We start from the raw sequence: 21,259 nt of genomic DNA, 5'->3' as shown, positions 1-21,259 counted from the left end.
AAGAGTGTAATGAAGAAGACCAATCCTATCCTCTTAGTATTACTATTTGTAATCGGACTTAAATTAAATGTGTCAAAATCTGTGTTCCTGGGTATCACATCAGTAATAGCTACTTCAGCTGCTGTACTTCTCCCCTAAAGCTAAAAATATAATCCAAATAATCTTGACTCAATGGTCACAATTCACCCTGTGATGCTGACATGTGAAAAGGAGCAGAAGGTGCATCTGTAAATCACTTTAATCATCTATCTAAATCACCAGTCATTGATTTCCTCTAGGTCTAAACAGGTTGCTTGCCCATATCTTTCAGAATATTTGGTCATGTTTTTCCTGGGATTCGTTTAATCTTTTCCCATTAGTTCAGCCTCTGCTCTCAATCCTTTTCTTACATTTGAAGTACCTCAATAGCCTGGAAATGTGTTGTTTTTATTTATCACATCATTATTCTCTTCAAAGGGCTGTTTGCCTCCAGTCTCATTTATCCTGATTTTCTGCTAGTTTATTTTCAGATGCCAGCAGGTATTTTGTAATAGCAAGTACACATCTCTATAGCTTGCTTTCCTTTATATTTGGTCTGTCTAGAAAGTGGAATGACTGAACATCTCAGACAGAAATTTCTCTCCAGAATATATTTCACTTTAAGGGAATCTATTTGTATCTCTAAAATCATCTACCTAAAATCTTGGCACTGAAGAAGCTAGTGGTTTGCCAAGAAGGTGATCAGTAGAAATGTTGCAGAGCTGCTGTGTGCATATTAATGGAACACCAGACAGCAAAACAGCGGATATTTCTGGGTTGTAGTATAATGTTGCATTGGTGTCAGTTTTTGCTGTGTATCAGTGGCATTTCCATCCCTAAGTGTGCTGCCCTAAGTCCTTCTAGCATTTGATGCTGTTTCTTACTGTAATTTTAATACCTTACTTTGATTTAAAGGCTGATACAGTTTTTATATTTTGAAAATCCCTGGTAGAAAAACACTATTTCAGACTAGTCATCATTCCCCCTTTCCTTTTGCCTGGTTTGTAATTTTCATAGACTCACTGCACATTTCTGCTAATGTAAATAAGAACACTGACGTTTCTTATGCCACTTAAGAGGGCTGATGGTCTCAGCTGCTCTCCTGTTTGATACTGCTTGTATTTGACCTAATGGTCTCTTTTTGTGATCTGCATTTTGCTGTTATTTGGAAAGACCTGGCGTTCACTGCCAACTCACAACCTGTGTGCTGGGATTTAAAGGGCTTTGATGGGTTCCTTTCTGAGACTGCCATGCACTGGACTATAATTCACAGTGACTTCCTCTTCCATAGGTCCTTCCAGTATTTAATACTCTTCCCTGGAATGTAGACAATATACCAGAAAGTACCAAATTTCACTGCAAGCCCTGTCTTCCCAAAGGACCATTAAAAAAATTGCTTTTCTCTTCTGCCTGATCTGCCAGTATTTGGATCAAACATTTAGGACCTCAAGTGAACCTGTTAGAGGGGATCTCATCACGGGCAGTATCCCAGGATTTCCTGAAAGCCTTGCTTCTTTGGATCCTAATTCTATTTGGGTACACTTAAGGATGTTTTTTCACTGAAGACACTCAACAGTGCCTCCATTCTTATAAAATGAGACTGAAATGTGCATCATGAGGCTGGATCCCCACTAAAGGTTATATGGTTAATTGTAATAATGGTGGCTCACTACTGCAGTTACATTTGTAAATGAGTTGATTTTCCAAAGATATTCCAGGCCTTTGAACACAAAAGGAAGTCTTTGTCTTTTGCAATAATTACTGCTAGGAGGACTTCTGTTAATTTTGATGATTTCTAAGGTGTTAGCCCTGTTGCTGGTTTCAGTGCTGTTAAAGAATCTGAAACAGCAGATTGTACTCTGTTCTTTGTGCTCTCATTGCCCCCTGTCTGCTTTGGGGGCCCCGGTGACTCTGCCACTGTGACTCATTTGGGATCATCTAATCGTGCACACTCTCAGGTACTGCCAAATGCCACTTGCCAAGGACCATAACCATTCAATGGGCAAAGAAATGCAGGGCTGGGCAACTTCAGGTGCTGAAACTGAGGGTGGTTGAAACCATGCCATATTAAAGTGAGGCAGAAAATCAGTTTAAGCTTACAGCTGGGCACCTCTGAGAATAACAGCTTGTCAGCAATGACACAGCAATCTGTCTAGCTGTAGTACAGAAAGAGGAAAGGGACACCTTCAGTGGTTAAGCTCTTTGGCATGGGAAAGCAGCAAGGAATATACAACAAAATACTTAAGCTGGACAAATTGCACCTATCCAGTGTTAATTTTGCAGTTGCTTTTTCTTGTCTTTGCCTTTACTTTTCACAGAAGATTTTTTTTTTTTTAATAATAGTAATTGTTTTATCTGCCTCCCTCTTTCTATCTACAATTAACAATTTTGCCTTTCATTTCTGGCTTCTCCTTCTTTACTTATAGAAAGTTGTATGAGGTCATTCAATCTTGTCATAAACATTCTCATACTGTGGGGATCAGTATAAGTACATCTAAAGGTACAGAAAAACCCCACAAAAACAGAGGTTTATACAGTCTGCTGTGAGAACATTAGGGCACAAGTCATCTTTGATCTATGTTGTGCTGTATTGATTTTACTTTTAGTCCACTAATTAATAGTATAACTGTTCAGCCTTTAGTACATAGGCTTTGAAATCAAGTCTACTATTTCAGCTATTTTTTTTAATTTTTTTTTTAATTTATAGCAAAGGCTTTGTTTCTTAAGGAATATTCCAGAGCAAGAGCATCCACAGTAGAGTTCTGCTGTCATAATCAAAAGTGTCATTAATTCTGGTACAGTTTGTGCTGGTAATATGTCTAGAAATAAAAGCTTTTAGATTTTTATTTTTCTTATGTTTAAATGTAACCATTATTTGAAACATTTAAGAGCTGGTGTTTTACTCCCACAAAATACCTCTCTCTGAAATGTTACTGAGGGTTTCAAGGTAAATCCCAGCTGTAAGATGTGTTGCTGATACTGTGCAGTGGCTGCAGCTTAGCAAGTAGTGATGATGCCGTGGGTTAAATGGAATTCCTTCTGCAGTGATGGAAACTCTGAGACTGTCTACACGTGGACACACAGACCCATCATGTAGCTCTTTGATCAGCAGTGGAATGCTGGGGCATGCTCTCCCAGAATTTCTGTGGTAGAATGGTTTTCTCCTCCTGTGAAGAACGAGACTCCACTTTTCCCTGTGCAGAGCCATTCTGTATGTTACAATGGTACCTTGAATTAACCAAGCGCTGTTTGCACAATGGTGAGTGAGCTTGGATTATTAAGCTTCTCATGTTTGATCTGTTTCCTTTTTCAGTAAATAGCAAAACTTCCAACGACTCCAATGAGAATAAGATTAAGCTGCTACTGTATTTCACATGTTTGCATTATAAAATGGTGGTCCTTGCAAATATTTTCAATGGCAATTTCAGGTACTGAAACATCAGCTCTGCTCAGTGCAATGCTGAAACTGACTTTAGCTGTTTTCCATGTTTCTTAGAGGGTGAACTGAGGCACTTATAGTTTTCAAGGCAAGGCATTTCACAGTGTCCCCAAAAGAGTATGCTCAAGGAAAATTAAAAAAAATACTGGGGTGAAAGAAGGAAAATCCCAGTACTGTTTTGTGTAATAGATTCAGCCAGGTGATCAACAATGTTTTTAGTGTGACTTAATATAGAGAGCAGCAAAACAAGTCTTTCTAGGTTTCAGCCTTTTCTGATTTACCTAGAATTAAAGGGTGCCAAATTGGCAGTGTTTGAATGCAGAAGCCTCCCTGTCTGTTTGTGGTCCTTTAGGGGATGAAGCCTAATAATAAGCTCAGAGGACTTCTTGAAACAGATTTCTTAGAGTCAGGTGGAATGTAAGGGAGAAAGACTACGGTAATGGTGAGGATCAGAGGCAGAGGAGTTCTGAAATAAGAACCTTGGATTGGGAAGAGCCAACATGCTAAAATGTTCAGGTTTGCCTCACTGGCAGTTGGGCCAGAATTAATGAGATTTTGATTCCATGCTGATGGCTTTGCTTCAGAGCAAGTCAGGGCACCCATTTGCTGTTGGTCAGACACTAGACATTTTTCTTTTAAATGCATCCTTGTTCTGTGGTTTATATAACTCTCAGTGGGTTTTAGATTAGGCTTTGTTCTCCAGAGGGAAATATTTTTAAACAGTAGTCAATGTAATTAAGTATTTTGCAGGTGTTATGCACAATTTCGGTTTGCTTATTGTAGTAAACCCTATGTAAATTTATACAACAGAAGTGACACTGAATATGGGATTAGATGAGCTGAGTTCAGCGTTGTCAGCCGGGTCATGAATTCAAGTGAAAGAATACACACCTGTGTGTTAGTGGGGCCTTGCCACCTAGGACGTGCCATATGGTTAAATAAATGTTATGGAACAAACTAGGTGGCATGGCACAGCTGAGAGCTAGGCTTGCCCTTCACTGCTTTGTGTGCCATATGCTACAAAATGCTGTATTTTGTTGCATTACAATGCTGATCAGGTGTATTTATAGAAGCTGCTTTAAAAGCCTGAGGCATTAGAATGCTGTATGAGCAAAAACTAATTATTCCAGGCAAACAGTATGAGGTACTAGATTACCCTGAACAAAGTTACCATAATGGAGGTTACATTTCAGTTAAATGCAGGAAGTGTGACTTAGAAAGATAAATAGCATTTCTAGTTATCATCACTTAGAGTAATCTAAATGTTGTTTCTTGGTCAAACTATGGAAAATTGCTAAACCAACCAAGCATACAGCACCCCCCTGACCACATCACCCAAAATTTGAAACAGCTACTGACTGTCAAGTAGGGGAAACACTAAAAAGCATATTCTCTGCTTCATTATTAGGATAGATCAAAAATATTAGCTGTTTCTCTTGAACTTCAGCAATTGATCAAACTGTTGTTTCTTAGCTATGAAAACTGTGGTCTGATTTTCCAAAAGCAATGGAGAGTGTTAGAGCTGTGACAGAACTGTTTTTTAACTGTAGGAGCTCAATTTTGTTTTATAACTCTGAAGTCTAATTATTCAAGACTGGACTACTCTCCCTGCAGTGCACAGCAACCTCTCCAGCTGGCTAGTGCTAGAAATTTTAAGCAGCCACTTATAAGTATAAAAAATCAGTCTACAAGATGTACAGCAAGATTTATTGTATTCTGCCAATGCCTGGTGTTTACTTCATGAAACAGATACCTAAATCATGACACTGGTTTGAAAGTCATGAGATTTTAAAAATGATAGGAGAGAAGAGAGGTAATACTTCTTTGGGAAGTGACACATTTAGCATTTTTTCAATGAATTAGGACATCAAACAAACTGCCTAGCCAGATGCTAATGATAGGGCTATGCAAGATGTCAACATGTGTAAAGAGCTTTTAATTTTTATCTGTGGGAGCTGGTGCAATCTGAACATATGTGATTGTGACAAATAAGTACCTCTTAAAAACAAGAAGTTAAAGACTTGAAGCTTTATACTTCTGTTCTTGGTGTAAACTCCTTTTTAGCAAGTTGTCAGTGAAAAAATGAAATACTGAAGGGACACTACATTTATGCAGCCTAGTGTAACCAGTTCTGGTGCTATCCCATCATATCAAGTTTTGCTTATGCTCAAATGGAAATATGTTTTTCATACCATGGGAACACATGGGTGTCTCCACCTGAACAATTCAGTTTGGATGAAGAGCAGAATATTTCAAGGAAGTTTCCTAATCATCCCTGGCTCTGCTGCTTGTTTCTTATTCTGGAGTGGTTTAGGAGCCCAAGGAACACATTCTTTTTGAATTAACTGAACTGGAGGATGTGTTTCTGGAATTCCACCAATGCAATCAAACTGCTAGTGGGCATTTATTCCACAGGGATAACCTGAAGTCAGCCAAGGTAAAACCCCTGAAACCAATATATTCAATCTTCAATAGCAGCTCTCCGTTCTGAGGTCAGTGCACTGCTTGCTACCAAACCCACAGTTACAGTTCTGAATGAACACAGTGCAGTATGTGCTGTGAGTAGTCTCCAACTGGCTGGAACTATCAGACTAGATCCTTAGTCTGGCCTTTTGATTTGCAGTGCAGGTGGCAATATTTTCTTTCTAGTGCCACTGATCTATCTCTAGAGGGCTTATCACCAGCTGCTTGATGTGTCTCCTTGAACCAACATTTTCTGGAAGGACTCTATATTTAATATATTTTTCTGATATTTGGTACAAAGGAGAAGTGGATTTTCATTTCTGTGATGTCAGTGTGCCTGGAAAAGATAATTTTTCTGACTTAATATGTGCTTAGAAGCTCTTAATAAACAAGGTCAATTTGAGGTAACTATTTGCAAGGAAAGCTGAAAAGTTTATTTGCTTTACAAGAGGAGAAGTACTAAATAGTGTTGGTAAATATTTTAATGATCATTTGTCTCAGGTAAATTATGGTAAAGTTTTAAAGCATAAGAACATGTGGTTCAAAGATCATTTTCCAGAGGAGTTACTGATCCTATAAGCACATGATAGAATTCCCTGACATTAAGATGTGCTTTGCTCAACTAAAAGAAGAAGTATGGTTTGAAACTGTAAGGCCATAAAACGTCTTTTGTTTTGTGAGGGAGTTTGTTTGTATACTTCTTTTTTTGGGGGAGGGGGAGGTGTCTTGTTATTTTGGATTTTTTTTATTCTGGTGACTTGGGCTCACCACTAAAATGTCAGTGAGGGTGGATAAATGGGATGTTTTTATAAAGCCAAATCTAGTAATCCTGTAAGCCTCTGCAAAACATATATTTAGAACATACACAATTCATACATAAAGATAGAACATACATAATATAGTAGGAGGTTTGAAGTAGAGGGCTTAAAGGCCCAGGTAGTGTGACTCTCTGACACTATTTCAGTGCTGAGTGGGAATGTTGTTTGGTGCTGTTTTAGACTTTGCACAAGTTTCCTCTAGAAATAATTTTATTTTTAGTTTGATGTAGTGTATAGGCATGCCTATACATAGCGTGCAGTACAATGTAAGCGCTCAAATTAGCTCAGGTAATATAGGCAAAACTTAGAGGTTAAACAGTGTAAAACATCATTAAACTTATTAGCCCCACTTCTGTGAGATCTGAACACGGGAAGAAAACATCTGGAAGTATAATCTCAGTCACAGTGAAGCATAAGGATGAATCAGTGCTTTGTTAAAGTAAGTGGGAATGATGTGCTGTATCACATCTTGGCAAGTTTTGTTAATGAGTAAATCAGCTAACCCTGAATAAAACAAAAGAAGTTTGAAACTTTTAATGCATTTTGAAATGCTTCAAGTTATTGAAAATTAAGGCAATGGACAAAAGAGAGGCAAGGAGTGTTCTTACTATGTTTGCAATGTGTGCTCATTTTAATTTATCATTTTAAAGCTCTCCTCGCTGCTTTATTATTGAATAAGTTCTTCTCTTAATTAAATAAGTCATATAATCAGGAAAAACAGCTGTTCACTAGAGTGACCTAATTAAGAGGATCTCACTGCTTTTCTGATTTGTACTACTAATAATGTTTATTAAATGCTCTTTGAATACTTCCCAAATAAATGATGTTTCTCTTACTTCTACAATTGGAAAATAGGACATGCAGATAGGAGGGTCTGTGATGTAAGTACTGGACCATTTCTAAATACAAATAAAGCCTGACAAATTAGGTTAACAGCTGATTATCCCAATGAGTGTCATAAATCTGCGAGATGTTGCAGGAAGTTAGTCTATGGCTGGAAGTACTGCTGAAATGTCACCAAAAGAACCACATGAAGCCATCCTTTGTTGTAGGTCAGTGGTTTAGGCTGGAACAATGCTGGGTGGAAGCTGTTACAGGTGGCAGAGATCCATCATTATTCCTATGAGGAGTAGAAGCCGTTAGAACCGTGACAGCGTAGGAAATTGTCTTTATTACTGTTACATTTAGTCATGAGTTTGTGTGAGATATTCCTCTCAGCAGAGTTAGGCTAACTAAAATTTTTAGTTAGATAATTTACTTGCAAATCAGGTTCAGCTGTCTGGAGAGAGGGGCGCTTAGGCTGGGGATGAGAAGCTGCAGTACAGCTGTGTGCTGCAGTGCCAGCCCTGCTGGAGTGACAAGGTGTAGGCTGGCCTGTGCAGGGTGAAGGAAGTATGCTCCCAGATGCATCATTTCAGACAGAGATATGTAAGCAATAAAAAGGACTAAACAGCTGACTTTCTCAGAATAAGATGTTTGGCAAGTCACCAGTGACCAGTTGGAAAATCAGTTTATTCCTTTAAAAATGTAATATGGAGCATTCAGAAGTAATAGAATACTTTCCTATCTTCTGCTGTACTTTCTCTGCCTCATGAAATCCTCTTTGTTCCTTACAGCAGTTTCCTTAAGATTTGTTCCAGGTTTATTTTTTTTATCCTTACATGGTAACCTCAGAGTCTTTTGTCATAGCTATTCCCATCCTTCTAAGAGAGGAACTCCCTGCTGAAACTACTTTTCCTTTTAGATGGTGTTAGACAATCTGTTCAGGAGTGATGGCTGATCCTTCTTGCTCAATTAAAGAAAAACAAGTTGATAAATTGAATCCAAATCTGTCAACATATTAACAAAAAATACTTTTGCTTACCAAGTTAATTTTATCTCCTTCAAAATCCTTTTACAATTTTTCAAAGACAGTTTTACACAATGACATTTTCTCGGGAACTGGAATATGATTAGTTTAATGAAATGTAGAAATGGGATGCTTCCAGCAATGCTGATTAAGGGGAAGAGGAGATTGAGTATTCTGTTGTATATAACATTTCTGGTTTGAAAATATATGTGAAAATGGTTATGCTAAAAATGGAGAATTACATTTTTAGTTATATTGGCTCTGTTAAATTCAGTAGAGTTATGCTGATTGAACAAAACAAGCCTAGCCCTGAAATAGATGACTTCTCCATGACTTGCACTGTGGCTCGAAAAAGCAAGTATCCTGTTCTTAGGTTTGATCATCTGTCTCTACATCTAGGAGGTAATGGACAATCTAAATTTTGTGTTACTGCAATGTTGTAATTGTTGGGAAACGGTCAGAAAGCCAGCAAGGCATATTTTCAAGGTGAGTTCTTAGATTTAAATGAAATTGATTGACTTAAAGTCTGTGTAATCAAATGGAAACAGAATGGTTTTGATCTGGGGTAGCAGGAGGAGAGAAAGAAATGAGGCAGGGGAGAGAAGCTTCCTGAAGAATATCTGGATTTTGGAGATAAGATAAAGTTATATTTCTGTTGTTTAATGGAGTTCCCAGGTCACTATATTTAGGGTTCAGGAAATATTAAATCTCCTTCAACTGGAGAAAATGGAGATTTGGACAAACACACTAGGATTCTAACAGTGAAGAATTGTGTAAGAATTTTGTGGAATGTGAACTTTTTTTCCTTTCATGAGGAGATTTGCATTTTAATTTTATTCCAGGAATCTTATTTGATTTGTAAAAACATAATAGTTTTAACATGATTCTTTCCAACAGTGTTTTTAATGATTTCTTTTGCATCATGGTAATTGTCCTAGCAATGAAAAAGATTTTCAGATGCTTTACAGTGCACAGCCAAACAACATGTAATTGAATGCAACTGTCATTGAAACAGACTGTTTTTCTGACCTGTTGTTTCATTGTGAACATGATGTTTATTTACCACCTTCATTATTGCAGCATTAGCATATAGAGAAGCTATGCCTATCATCATGTAATTTTCTAACAGATGGCTACTAACTTCTTAAAGGCTTTTTTGTGCTTGCTTAAAATATCCCATGTTGGCACAAAGTTTCTGTCCTCAGTGTGAAGTATGATTGACCGTTTGGAATAGATTACTCTGCCTCTCCTCTGGCTTTTGAGCTTGTTTTGTACTGCAGCAAACCAGGTTTTGAGTCTAATTTTACAAAATGATCAAAGCTGCTTTTGCTAATAATAAGGTGTGGAAAGTTCCATTCAGTTGCATAATCTCTGAGCAAACAGTTCAGGTTGTAGCAATAAATGAAGATGGCATTTCTGCCAGGAAAGGTGCAAAAAAAAAAACATCCTTTGCATCTGCTCCACCATAATTGTCCTCTACAGACATTCCAGCCTTGGGATTTAAATTCTTCCATTTCCAGTCTCTGAGGCTGTGAGAATTTCCCTAGTCAGCTGTGTGAAAAACTGAGCCCCCCTGTTCTGATACAGACCGATGGCTCCCTGTCTGCTGCTGCAAGTCACGTTTTGTGCATTAATGCTGAGTGTACAGGTGAGGGGGATCATTACTGAAGTGTTTACCATCTCCACATCCTTCGTGGTGTGTGAGCTCAATATCCAATGATCACCTTTCCCAATGAGGTCTGCTTTGTTTCTGGGGATTTTTTTTTTAGCTGTAAGATACGTGTATGAACAATCTGCAAAGGGGAAAATACACACTTTAGGTCAGTACTGAATGGCTATAATTTTGGGCAGATTTTCTTAAATGCTTAAAATAAGATAAAACTCCACATTTACCTGGGCTAGAATTAAAATTTGCCAAGATAAAAGGGAAGGTCTTTTCAGTGTAATTCAGTATTTTGTTATTTTGTTATTTTGTTTAGTTCTGATTGCCATTGATTTTTTTAATTGGCATTGATTGCCTCTCGGCTTTGGTCAAGGGTGTCTTGGAATTTTAAAATGCCAGCTTTTATTTGGGTTCTGTGCCCTGTGTTTTATTGAATATTATGATGAAGCTTTGGTCTATTGTCTTTCAGTTATTATGCCTTTCTCTGAGCCTTGGGGAGCTGTTTCCTTCCCAATTTCAGTTAGCCTAACATGGCCTTTAGAAAAATGCATTTCTATCTCAGGTTGTTCCACTTAAAACGTATTTTTTCATGGTTCTAAGTATCCCTCTGGATGGACTTGGGTGATTCCTTATGCCTTATTCAATCTTCCTGACGGGAAGCTTGTATCTAGGAGGTAATCATGGAATCTGAATGGGTAAAACAGACCATGCAGATTGTATCTATAATATTAGCTGAAAAAAAATTATTTAGTCTAGGAAAGCTTATGCAATATGCTGTCTGCTGTGCTGCAGTTTTTGTAATGACTTTGGAAGCAATCCATACTGGTTTTTATTTTCATGAGGATTTTCTGATAGTTTCAATCATACATGAATTCTTTCTTTTATCTGTGGTTCCTGCTTATTTTCTGTTCCATCTATTGTTCCTTTCCACTGTCTGCTTATTCATTATGTGGTCTTTCAGAAGCTGAAATGATTGTGTAAACTGGGCACACAGTTTCTACGTCTTGCTTCTGGCTACTTCCAACTCATCTATCAACTTTTCAAACCAATGAATGTTTCCTTTGTGTTTTGGTCTCTTTTGGAGAGGCAGTGCTTGACTCTTTCTTTATACTTACGCTATAGTTCCCTTCTCATAGAAGTAAGGGAATGATTATTCCATTGTGTGTGATTAAATAATTGCACTGAATACTTATTTCCCTATGCTAATATTAAAACTGTTTTGTTAGCACTAATAATAAACCAAGGTATTAAAATAAAATAATATATAAAGCCATGTTAATACTGGACAGCGTTTGAATTCTAAGCACCAAATGGCAAATACTTTCTCATTTTAAATTTTCATCTTTGGACAGAAACCAAGTGTCAAAATTCTCATCAATAAAAATTCAGATGTCAGTAGTCATCATACCAGTGTTTGGAAATTTACCTGTAAGCACTATTAGACATTTGTTTCAGTAAGTAATTAGCACTTTGCTAATTTTCTTTTCCCAATTTAATTGTCTCTGAATGTAAACAATTATAGGGTTCATTACTTTCCCTTAATACTGAAGTAAGAAAATCTTGGCTTAGGAGGACTTAATCAGAAAGAGTTTCTAAGCATATGTATTCAAATCCAGCTGTTTCTATGTGATTTATGATTCAGTTCTCCAGTCATGCAAACAAACTATCATTCCTCCACTGGAGTCACTTCACTGTGTAAAGCTTAACATATTTGTAATATGTTTGTATTTGCAATTTTCAAGTGTACTCTTCAGCAGGCACTTCCTGAGCTTTGGGTTTAGGATGATATGCATCACAGAAAGATGCTCTGTATGATGAGAGACAAAGAGTGTATTGTGCCATATTTCTTTCTTTCTGAAGAACCAGTTATGACCACAGTGGTGAATATCAGGTTATCCTGCTTGTAGAGTTCATTGACAAACAGAATTTTGTGGCATGGAATAAGTGGGAAAGAGAGAAAGGTATGAGTGCATTGCAGCAAAAAGGAGTTCTAAGAAGAAGCAGATGCGTTCACAATGGAAGAGTTAATAATGGAGCAAGCAGTTTTGGCCGCTTTCTGATAGGGAACCTATTTCTCTTTGCAGGCTTGCAACATTTTGTTGTTGAACAAATCTGGCATTTAGCTTTTGGAGTAAAAGTTTAGGACACCTTTTTAGTGCTTTGGAAAACAAAGGTAGGCTAGGTTTGTGCCTGGCTGTGTTTGTAGAACAAGAAGTCAAATATAAAATACTTAAACCTTAACTACAACAAAACCTTCTGGTAACTGTCCCTTCTCAAGAATCTTTATTTACCCTGTTTCTTGGAATTCACAGCTCTTTGCCATTCTAGGAGAATCTCTTTGGAAAAGTGATCACAAAATGAGCTTACTATATTCTTCCCCTCTTGTTGCTAAGTAAGCCATAGGCTATTTCTAGAAATGACCCCATAAACCAGAAAAAACCCCAATTCATATAGGAGAGCTTGAAGGAAATGAATCCTGGCAGTTGGTTCTAATGTCATTAATGAAATAGATCTTTCCTATATCAATGGCTTATGAGTCCTAATCATCATGATTTTTTAAATTTTTTTTTTTTTACTCTAATAATCGTGAACAGCTTGTGATTCACCGTTATAAAACTAATGTCTTCCAGCAATAGCAACGTGACTGTAGACTTAGTCTGAGGTGGGAATCCTGCCAAAAACAATTGCAGTTTCTGCATTATCTGCAGGGTCACCATTATATGTGGAAATACCGTCCCTTCTTTTCCCTTCTGCTCCTAAAAGACAAAAAAAAAAAAAACATAAAAATTGCAAGAATTTGTCTTTAGACAAAGTCTGAATGCTTATTTGTAGCATGTTTTATTACATAGCATAGGTGCCTGCACACTTGCCTTTAGTGGAATTTCACACAGAGAAGCACAACACTGGGGTTCTTCTGTGTGACATTGTAGCACTGATCACTGCTGTTGAAAATTTATTTTTACCTGGGTTATAGTTGATCCTGATTTTTCTGTCTGACCCAGATGTGAGTTATCTCCATACTTGAAGATTTGTGTTAGATTTTGTCTCACATTAAGGGAGCCTTTGTTGAATTAAATGAGACATTGTGTCACTTTGGCAGGTTTTATAATAATTTGAAAAATATAAAATGTTTTTGCTTTTACCATGTTATTTGTTGGGATTGTTTACCTCTGTGTGTCTGTGATTCAGCTTTTAAACCACAGCTCCTATATTCTTTTCTTGACTTTCCCACGTGGAGGTGGTGCTTTTTACTTGTCTTTCACTTTGTGCAGGAGAGTAGATTAAAATTCCAGTTTTACCAGCCTTCCCCAGAAGAAGACACGTGTATGTAAGGACGGATGATTTATCAGGTGCAGAGGCTATTAAGCAGAGTTTTTCACTATGTTAATCCAAGAGAGCTGTATTTAAGTTGTGATGAGAGGTGGAATGAGTTTGTGGCCTGTCAGGGAGGATGTTCAGTTTAAAACAATAGCAGTTGTCTTCTGAAGAGAGTAGAGTGGGTGCATGTTTGTGTCACTGAAGAGGTACAGTGGAGCACAGGCCAGAGGTATTTACAGGTCTGTCCTGTGGGTGGAAGGAGGAATAACACCTTTTACCCTGTCATGGGTTAACCCTGCCAGCTGCAAAGCACTCACAGCCACTCACTCTCCTCTCTGTCCCCAGCGTACAGAGGAGAAGATAGGAAGAGCAAAAGTGAGAAAACTCATGGGTCGAGGTAAAGGTCCCCAGTGTCAGGAAGGTGAGGAGAGGATAGGTGGTGATTCTGAAAAGTCATCACCTATGGTTTTCAAATTTTCTGGTTGTTGGCTGCTGTAGGGAACATTGTTCCATCTATGCCTAAAATCGCTGACTGGTGGTGGAAGAAAAGCAATGTGACAGGAGAAATGCATCCCAGGTGTTGGCAGTGATGACATAAAACATTTTTATTTTTCAGTGTCCTTTGATGAGACTGTTGTTGTCTTTGTCACCTTATTTGCAGTATTAAAATGGTTTCATACAGAAGGTCACAGTAGTGTACAAGTAGCAGTCTTTGCAAGATTCTCATCCAAAAGTTCAGAAGTTAACTGATGCTCTATTTTTTGGGGGAATTTTTCAAGGTGAGTTATGAGGCATTAATGCCTTTATTGTAGCAAGTTCAGACGGTATTTAGCCTTTGCTGCTCATGGGAAACAATTATTCATGATTGTGTGAGGAGGTAGTGAGTTGGTTTTGCCTCAGCGAGAGCATAATGATGTGGAATAGAACAAGGAGTTCCAGTAACTTAAACAGTAAAGCTATTCAGAAAATTCACAGCCTTTTTCAGAAATCTTAGTTCAACATGACACAGCTGCCCACAGACAGGGCTCTGATGGGAACACACTGCCACACAGGTGTCAGGCTGGAGCCTGCTCTGACCAGTACTGACCAGCAGCAGGGAGCACTCCTGTGAGAGGTGTGCCTGGGTAGGGGAACTCCTCTGTGCTCAGTCACAGAGTTCTGGGAGGTGACTGGCTTGAGGAGTAGCAGGGAGAGCGAGAGAGAGGGAGAGACTAAAAGCTACCTGCTTTCCCTGACACAGGCTGGACAGGCAGACTGGATACAGAGGATTCCCTTTCCTCTCTCTGCCTGGTGAACACAGTGACTTAAGGGGCTGGGGGCAATGGTGATGGGTTCCTGCCTGGTGTAGCTGGTGTGTCTCCTCTGTGACTGCCCCACTTCCCAGGTGCCCTCCCATAACAGGTATGAGGCTCTGCAGGTGAGACTGAGCAAGGACAGTGGTTCATCCAGCATGGCAGTATTGCTGAGGTTGGCCTACACCCTACATCAAAACTGCTTCCATAAAGAAAAAAGATGGGTTGTTTCCATAGGAGAGTCCCCTCTGAAGGGAACAGAAGGCACCTTATGCCAACCAGCCCGGCCTCCCTGGGGCCCGAATTTAAGATGTGAAGAAAAAGCTTCCTGCCCTGAATGCTGCCTTTGATTGATTATCCTTGATTGATTTTTTTTTTTTTTTTTTTTTTCATGTAGGCAGTAATGAAGACTGAGCAAGTCTCTGAAAGACTGTCCCAAGTCCCTGAAATCTTTCTGAGAGCAACCAAGAGACTTCAGGGACTTGGGACAACTGGTTGAGGGATCAGGAGCACAAGTGGTGTTTTCCTCTGTCCTTCCAGGTGCAGAGAAGATGAGTGAAGAAACAGAAAAAAACAGCAAGCTAGCAGATCAATAACTGGCTCTAAGCCTGATATCATCAGTAGAATTTTGATTTTGGGGGTTTTTTTGGTCATGGGTCAGTTGACTTGGCATCAAGTCTGCTGGGACTGTGGAAGTCCCATTGTCTGGAAATTAGCAAAGATGACAGGAGTTGGAAGGATAACCTGTTTGTCAGCCAACCTTGGTGCTGGGGAAGGTCATCTTGAATGCTGTCTTGAGGCACATGCAGGTCGAACAGGTGATCAGGCCCAGCCAGCACAGACTGGTGAAAGGCTTGTCCAGCCTGATCTCCTTCTATAGCAAGACAGCCCACTTGGTAGATGAGCGAAAGGTTGTGAATCTTGTCTGCTGGCTATTGTAAAGCCTTTGACATTTTCCACAGAAAATGGACACAGAGAAACTGACTGCTTGTGGCTTGGAGAAGTAAAAGGCTGGCTGGATGGACAGGCCCAGAGAGCAGTCATGAATGGAGTTCCATCCAGCTGGCAGCCACTCACAAATAGTGTCTCCCAGGACACAGCATTGGGGCCAGCCCTGTTTGATGTATTTATCAACCATCTGGATGAGAGGATCAAGTGCACCCTTGGTCAGTTTGCAGAGGGCACCAAGCTGTGTGGGTGTGTTGATCTGCTGGAGGGCTGGAAGGCTCCACAGAGGGGTCTGGACAAGCTGGATTGATGGGCTGGGGCCAATTGTATGAGGCTCAACAGGGCCAAATGCCAGGTCCTGCACTTGGGTCTCAACAACCCATGCAGCTCTACAGGCTGGAGCTGGAAAGCTGCTCCATGGAAAAGGACCTGGAGGTGCTGGTCAACAGCCAGCTGAACACAAGCCAGTGTGTGCCCAGGTGGCCAAGAAGGCCAGTGGCATCCTGGTCTGGATCAGCAATAGTGTGGCCAGCAGGAGCAGGGCAATGACTGTCCCTCTGTAGTCAGCACTGGTGAGGCCAAATCACAAATTCTGTGCTCACTTCTGGGCCCCTCAGTACAGAAAGGACATGGAGGTGCTGGAACATGTCCAGAGAAGGGCAATAGGGCTGGGGAAGGGTCTGGAGCTTAGGTCTTGTGAGGGCAAATTAGGGGAGCTGGGGATATTTAGCATGGAGCAAAGGAGGCTCAGGGGAGACCTTATCTCTCTACAACTGCCAGGAAGGAGGGTGTGTAGCAGTGTGGAAGTTGGTCTCCTCTCAGATAACAAGCACTAGAAGAGGAAATGGCCTCAGGTTAGGATAGGGGATATTTAGACTGCGTATTAGGAAAAGTTTCTTCATGGGAGGGGTTGGGAGGCATTGGAACAATTGTCCCAGGGAAGCTGTTGAGTAACTGTCATGGATGTCTTTAAAAGATGTTGAGATGTGTCCCTTGGGGACATGATTTAGTGACAGACTTGGCAGTGCTGGGTTAACAGTTGGACTCTGATCTTAAAGGTCTTTTCCATTCAAAACAGTTCTATGATTCTGTAATGATTTGTACTTAGAATGGAAGAGGCTTGAACATCTTGTACTCTAGCCCTGTAAAACCTGCAGCATCCTTTTATAAAGAGGTGTTACTCATCAAGTTTTTTAATCACTTGTATTTTCTCACCTGAGGCAAAATTCTGACCTAATTAAAGTTAATAGGTGAAAACTTAAAACTGGCAGACTTGGAATTTCACTCATTCTGTTTAGGTGCTTTTAATTTGAGTATAGGAATAATTAGGGCATGAGAGATGAGTGGTAGCATAGATACATAGGCACGGCCATGAAAAGAAAATAGCAATGAGTAGTAACAGGCATAAAGAGATAATATTTCTTCTAAAATAAGAAGCACAATTTTAAAAATAAAGATAGAATAACTTTGAAAGATAGAAATATATTATTAGTTCAAATCTAGGAAAATCTAAAAATAAGCAAATTTATGTCCTTATATGAATTATATTCAAGGATTAGTGCACTAAATGGCTGGGCAAAATTAGCATCAATTACACTGTGATTTCTATCTATAAGCAGGTCAGGTGTCTCTAGAAGGATGTGTCTTGTTCAAGGTGACTCTGCAAACCAAAGAATGCATAAGGGTGAATTAATCAGAGAATAATATTCCCTTATTGTACCCTGGGTGTAGAACTTGGGCACTAGTATACCCTGCAGTCTCAAAGAAAAGAATACCCCAGAAGAACCAGCTCTTTTGTACAGGCTGTCGTGGCCAGTCACATTCATCAACTGGCTTGAATTGTCTCCAGTGATAAAAAGTGAATGATCAGCATGTTATTTACACCTGTGAGGTTATTCTTCCTGCAACATGACCGCAAGTGTCATCCAGAAGGACCAGCTTTTGCTGAGTCCTGCAAAGCAGGAATTAAAATAATGCTCTGATACAGGAGGGTTTTAAAGCAAATGGACTTCTTGCTGCTCTTGATAGATTTGGATTTAGTTTTGGCTTTGTGTTTCCACAAATGGAAAGTTATTTAAAGTATTTTGCAAAAAGCTCAGTGAGTCTTGACCTCAGAGGCAGTTTATTTTAAACATGACAAAATATTATCTATTTCCATAATGCTATGTGTGGTCATAATGTCTCATTTTTTGAATTGCAACTACCAGTGATGTCTGTAATCACTGTTCTTTACAACAGAAATTGAATTTAAGAATAAGTTGGTGAGTTTTATTTCTGAATTGATCACCTAGGAGTAATCTGATCTGATATATGCATCTGATACTTCTGATACTTTCTTTTATCTTGTTTTTCTAGTGTAAGTTTTATATTACTGATTGATAATACTAACAGATTATCTCCATAGCAGAGTATTAATTTTTTTGTCTGGTATTTATGTGATCAGACACTTTTCAGACACACATTTCTCATTAATATATACATTATAGAGATTTCAATATTTTTTAAAAATAAATTCTCCCACTAATTTTCTTTCTTTCTTCTTTCTAGTCTGCTCCCAGTTTTCAAGAGGAGTCTTTGCTATTTTTGGATTCTATGACAAGAAGTCTGTAAATACCATAACATCATTCTGTGGGACTCTTCATGTCTCCTTCATAACTCCCAGCTTCCCAACAGATGGAACACATCCCTTTGTCATTCAGATGAGACCTGACCTCAAGGGAGCTCTTCTTAGCTTGATTGAATACTATCAGTGGACCAAGTTTGCATATTTGTATGACAGTGACAGAGGTAAGGAGTGGTACTTTTTTACCTGCACCCTGTTTGGCAGGTGTATCTCATTGAAATCTGGAATTCATATTAGATAAGTAAATAACAGAAGAAATATTTACCTCCAAGTCTAAGTGTAATGATCAAGTGTTTCTTGCATTTTGAAATTAGCTTTTGGGACAGAAACAAAATTGTTTAAATGAGTATGAAATTATTATGGTATGCATTAATAGAATTGCAACTGTTAGGCAATGTGAGATTAGTCACCTGCTGTAAAACAGTTTCTGAGTAAAGTTTTTTTCTTTTTTTGTTAAAGAAACATCTAAGGAGAAAAAAAATCTGAGCATGGAGGGCTAGCTGCTACCACAGATTCACTCCACATATGCAAAATCTGTAGTTGGGCACCAAGCAAGCAATAAATCTTGGACGCAGTCAGTCCCTACTAGTTTGAGGACTGCTATTGGTATTGAGTTCCTCTCCTCTGTTGCGCTTAGATTTTATTGTTGATGTTGATAAACCCAAATCCGTTGCCTGGGATCAATTAACTCCACCATACAACCTTCTCATGCCCTTTTACGTCTGTAGTAGTAATAATATAACAGTTTATGAACTTGGAAATGTCATTGGCAAGTTGTGGTGTATCAGTTAGTTTTCTGAAAAGAAGCCGCTTTATCCAGAAAGGGTGAGGTTTTTGATTGCTTTTTCTGGAATTCCATTATTATCATTCCAAATTCAGGTTTTCCTCACCTAGTCTTTGGCTAACTTTCTTCTATTCTTAGCTGCTCCTGTTCTCTTTAAAAAGGCTATTTTGTGGCTTGCCTGCATGTTCATTGGTCAGAGTTAAATAATAAATGCATTTTAAATTATAAAATGCTAGTAGATTTAAAGCACGGTTATGCCACTCCATGGTTTGTTGAGTAATTGGGTGACATTAAATTTCCTGCATTCTGATGCCATTTTACACATGATGTTCAGAAGCTTAAGGGGTCTCCTCAAGAGAGTGCTTTATCATTTTTGTAAGCACTCAAGTTAGAAGAACTAATCCTGGTCTGTGTCTTCCAAAGGAAATGCCACATGGAACAATGAATGCTAAGCTCATTTCTCTGGAAGTTCCTTTTCAAATTCACATTAGAATCAGAAACATTCACTGCCTTTTCAGAAAGGACAGATGAAAAACTACTTTCTTAGCCAGTATTCTGTCGATCATCTAGCAGTGGGCAGAATGTGACCTGCATGTGATTTATATTCAGGAAATACTGAAAAAAACCTTAGTTCTTGTGAGGTGCACTGTCTGGATCTGACTGGGAATAACAGCATGAGATTGTTCTTTCTAGCCACCCTTTGGCTCTTCCTTTTTTTCTTACCTGTTGGTTTTAATTGTGGCAAGGCACCCCGGTGACAACAAGCTCCAAGGCATGAAGCTCCTACCTTATGTGGAGTAAATCATTGCTCCCCACAGATTGCATGAGATCAGCCTGCGGAGTCGAGCAGTTTGTAGCCAGCTACATGGACATCAGATCCTGGATACACAAGTCCACAGTTCCTTTAAGCACTTTTGCCTGCTCATGTAGTGACAGTGATGTATATTTAAGGAATGATACAGAATTAAAGATGTTTCCACCTTCAGAAGTGAGATAAAAAAAGACTAACTCTTCATGGAAACTATGAAGGCTAATAAGAATTAGTTTGATGACTCATTCCCTAAAGAACCATTTATTGCTAGTGTTAGACCACTTCTGTGGCTGAGGTTCAGGGCAATTTCCTGTCATTTCTATCCATAAGGTGTGAGGCCATTCAGTATATGTGTGCCCAAGCCATTGCTGTCTTAATACAGTAGTTATTCTCATGTCATGTGGAGCAGCGTCCTTTACCATCCTTACCTCCTCTCTGCCATTACTAACAGTGAGTTGTGGAAAAAGTAGTAGCATTAATGTAAGATTCTAGCTGTAAAAGAATTGCTAAGTTATTCAGCCTCTCTTCTGTCTTCCTTTTCAAGGGTCACTGCTTTGAGTTTGTCTCGTGATAACCAGAAGAGGTTCAGGGCATGAGTTTCCCTAGCAGAAGTGCTCCTGCAGCTTGAAAAATAGCAACTGAAGTTGCTGGAGTTTTCTCCTCTGCAGAGTCTCCCACTTCCGTTACTACTCTCCAGAAAACTTCACAATCACAGAACTATTTCTGCAAATTCTTTCAGTTTGGTTGTTTTGGTTTTGGAGGGTTTTTTTGTGATTTTGCAATGTGTTATAGCTATCAGAATAAACTAAGCTGTTATCAGAATAAACTCAGCTGTATGGGGATGACAAATCTGCCACACAAAAAAACCAAAAAAAACCAAAACAAGCAATCCAGGCAGCCATTTGATATCTCTGCAGAGAGTACCTCAAGAAAAGAGAAACCCTAGGGAAAACAGAAGATCAGAGGAGTAAACTATGGGAACCCTTTGCAATGGGAGGTATTAGCATTAATAGTCCTTATTAATTTGTGCCTTGTTGAGATTGTTTAACTCAGAGGAAATTTAGACCTTAGGTTGGAGGACCTGAAATCTGCTAAATGAGATTTGAAACAATTACTCAGAATAAATGTGTTTCAGTTTGGCTGATTTTTCTTTCTTTAACATTTTAATTCATCATTTCAAGCAGTATTTTGAGGTTTAAACATACTTTGGTGCTTTTTAGTGTTTTAATGTGT

The 21,259-nt window shown here is 38.9% G+C and overlaps 1 protein-coding gene across 5 annotated transcripts in view; it reads left to right on the top strand.

The window, feature by feature from the left end:
• The window catches only part of GRIA2 (glutamate ionotropic receptor AMPA type subunit 2), an 85,603-nt gene that overhangs the window by 20,268 nt on the left and 44,076 nt on the right, over nucleotides 1–21,259 (top strand). For 4 of the 5 annotated variants that reach the window (XM_005517586.3, XM_005517582.3, XM_005517584.3 and 1 more), the window contains exon 3: nucleotides 18,356–18,595. In XM_005517586.3, the coding sequence (XP_005517643.3) occupies nucleotides 18,356–18,595 (240 nt within the window). Of the gene's footprint in view, nucleotides 1–8,061; nucleotides 8,167–18,355; nucleotides 18,596–21,259 lie in introns of those variants that run through there. The other variant, XM_088056603.1, reaches the window with a different exon arrangement.

Source organism: Pseudopodoces humilis, chromosome 6, assembly GCF_049639895.1.
Source record: "Pseudopodoces humilis isolate 2021_Gansu_Grassland_sample_001 chromosome 6, ASM4963989v1, whole genome shotgun sequence".
Taxonomy (NCBI): Eukaryota; Metazoa; Chordata; class Aves; order Passeriformes; family Paridae; genus Pseudopodoces; species Pseudopodoces humilis.
The sequence above is the reverse complement of the archived record's forward strand: the minus strand, read 5'-3'. Positions and strand labels throughout refer to the sequence as shown.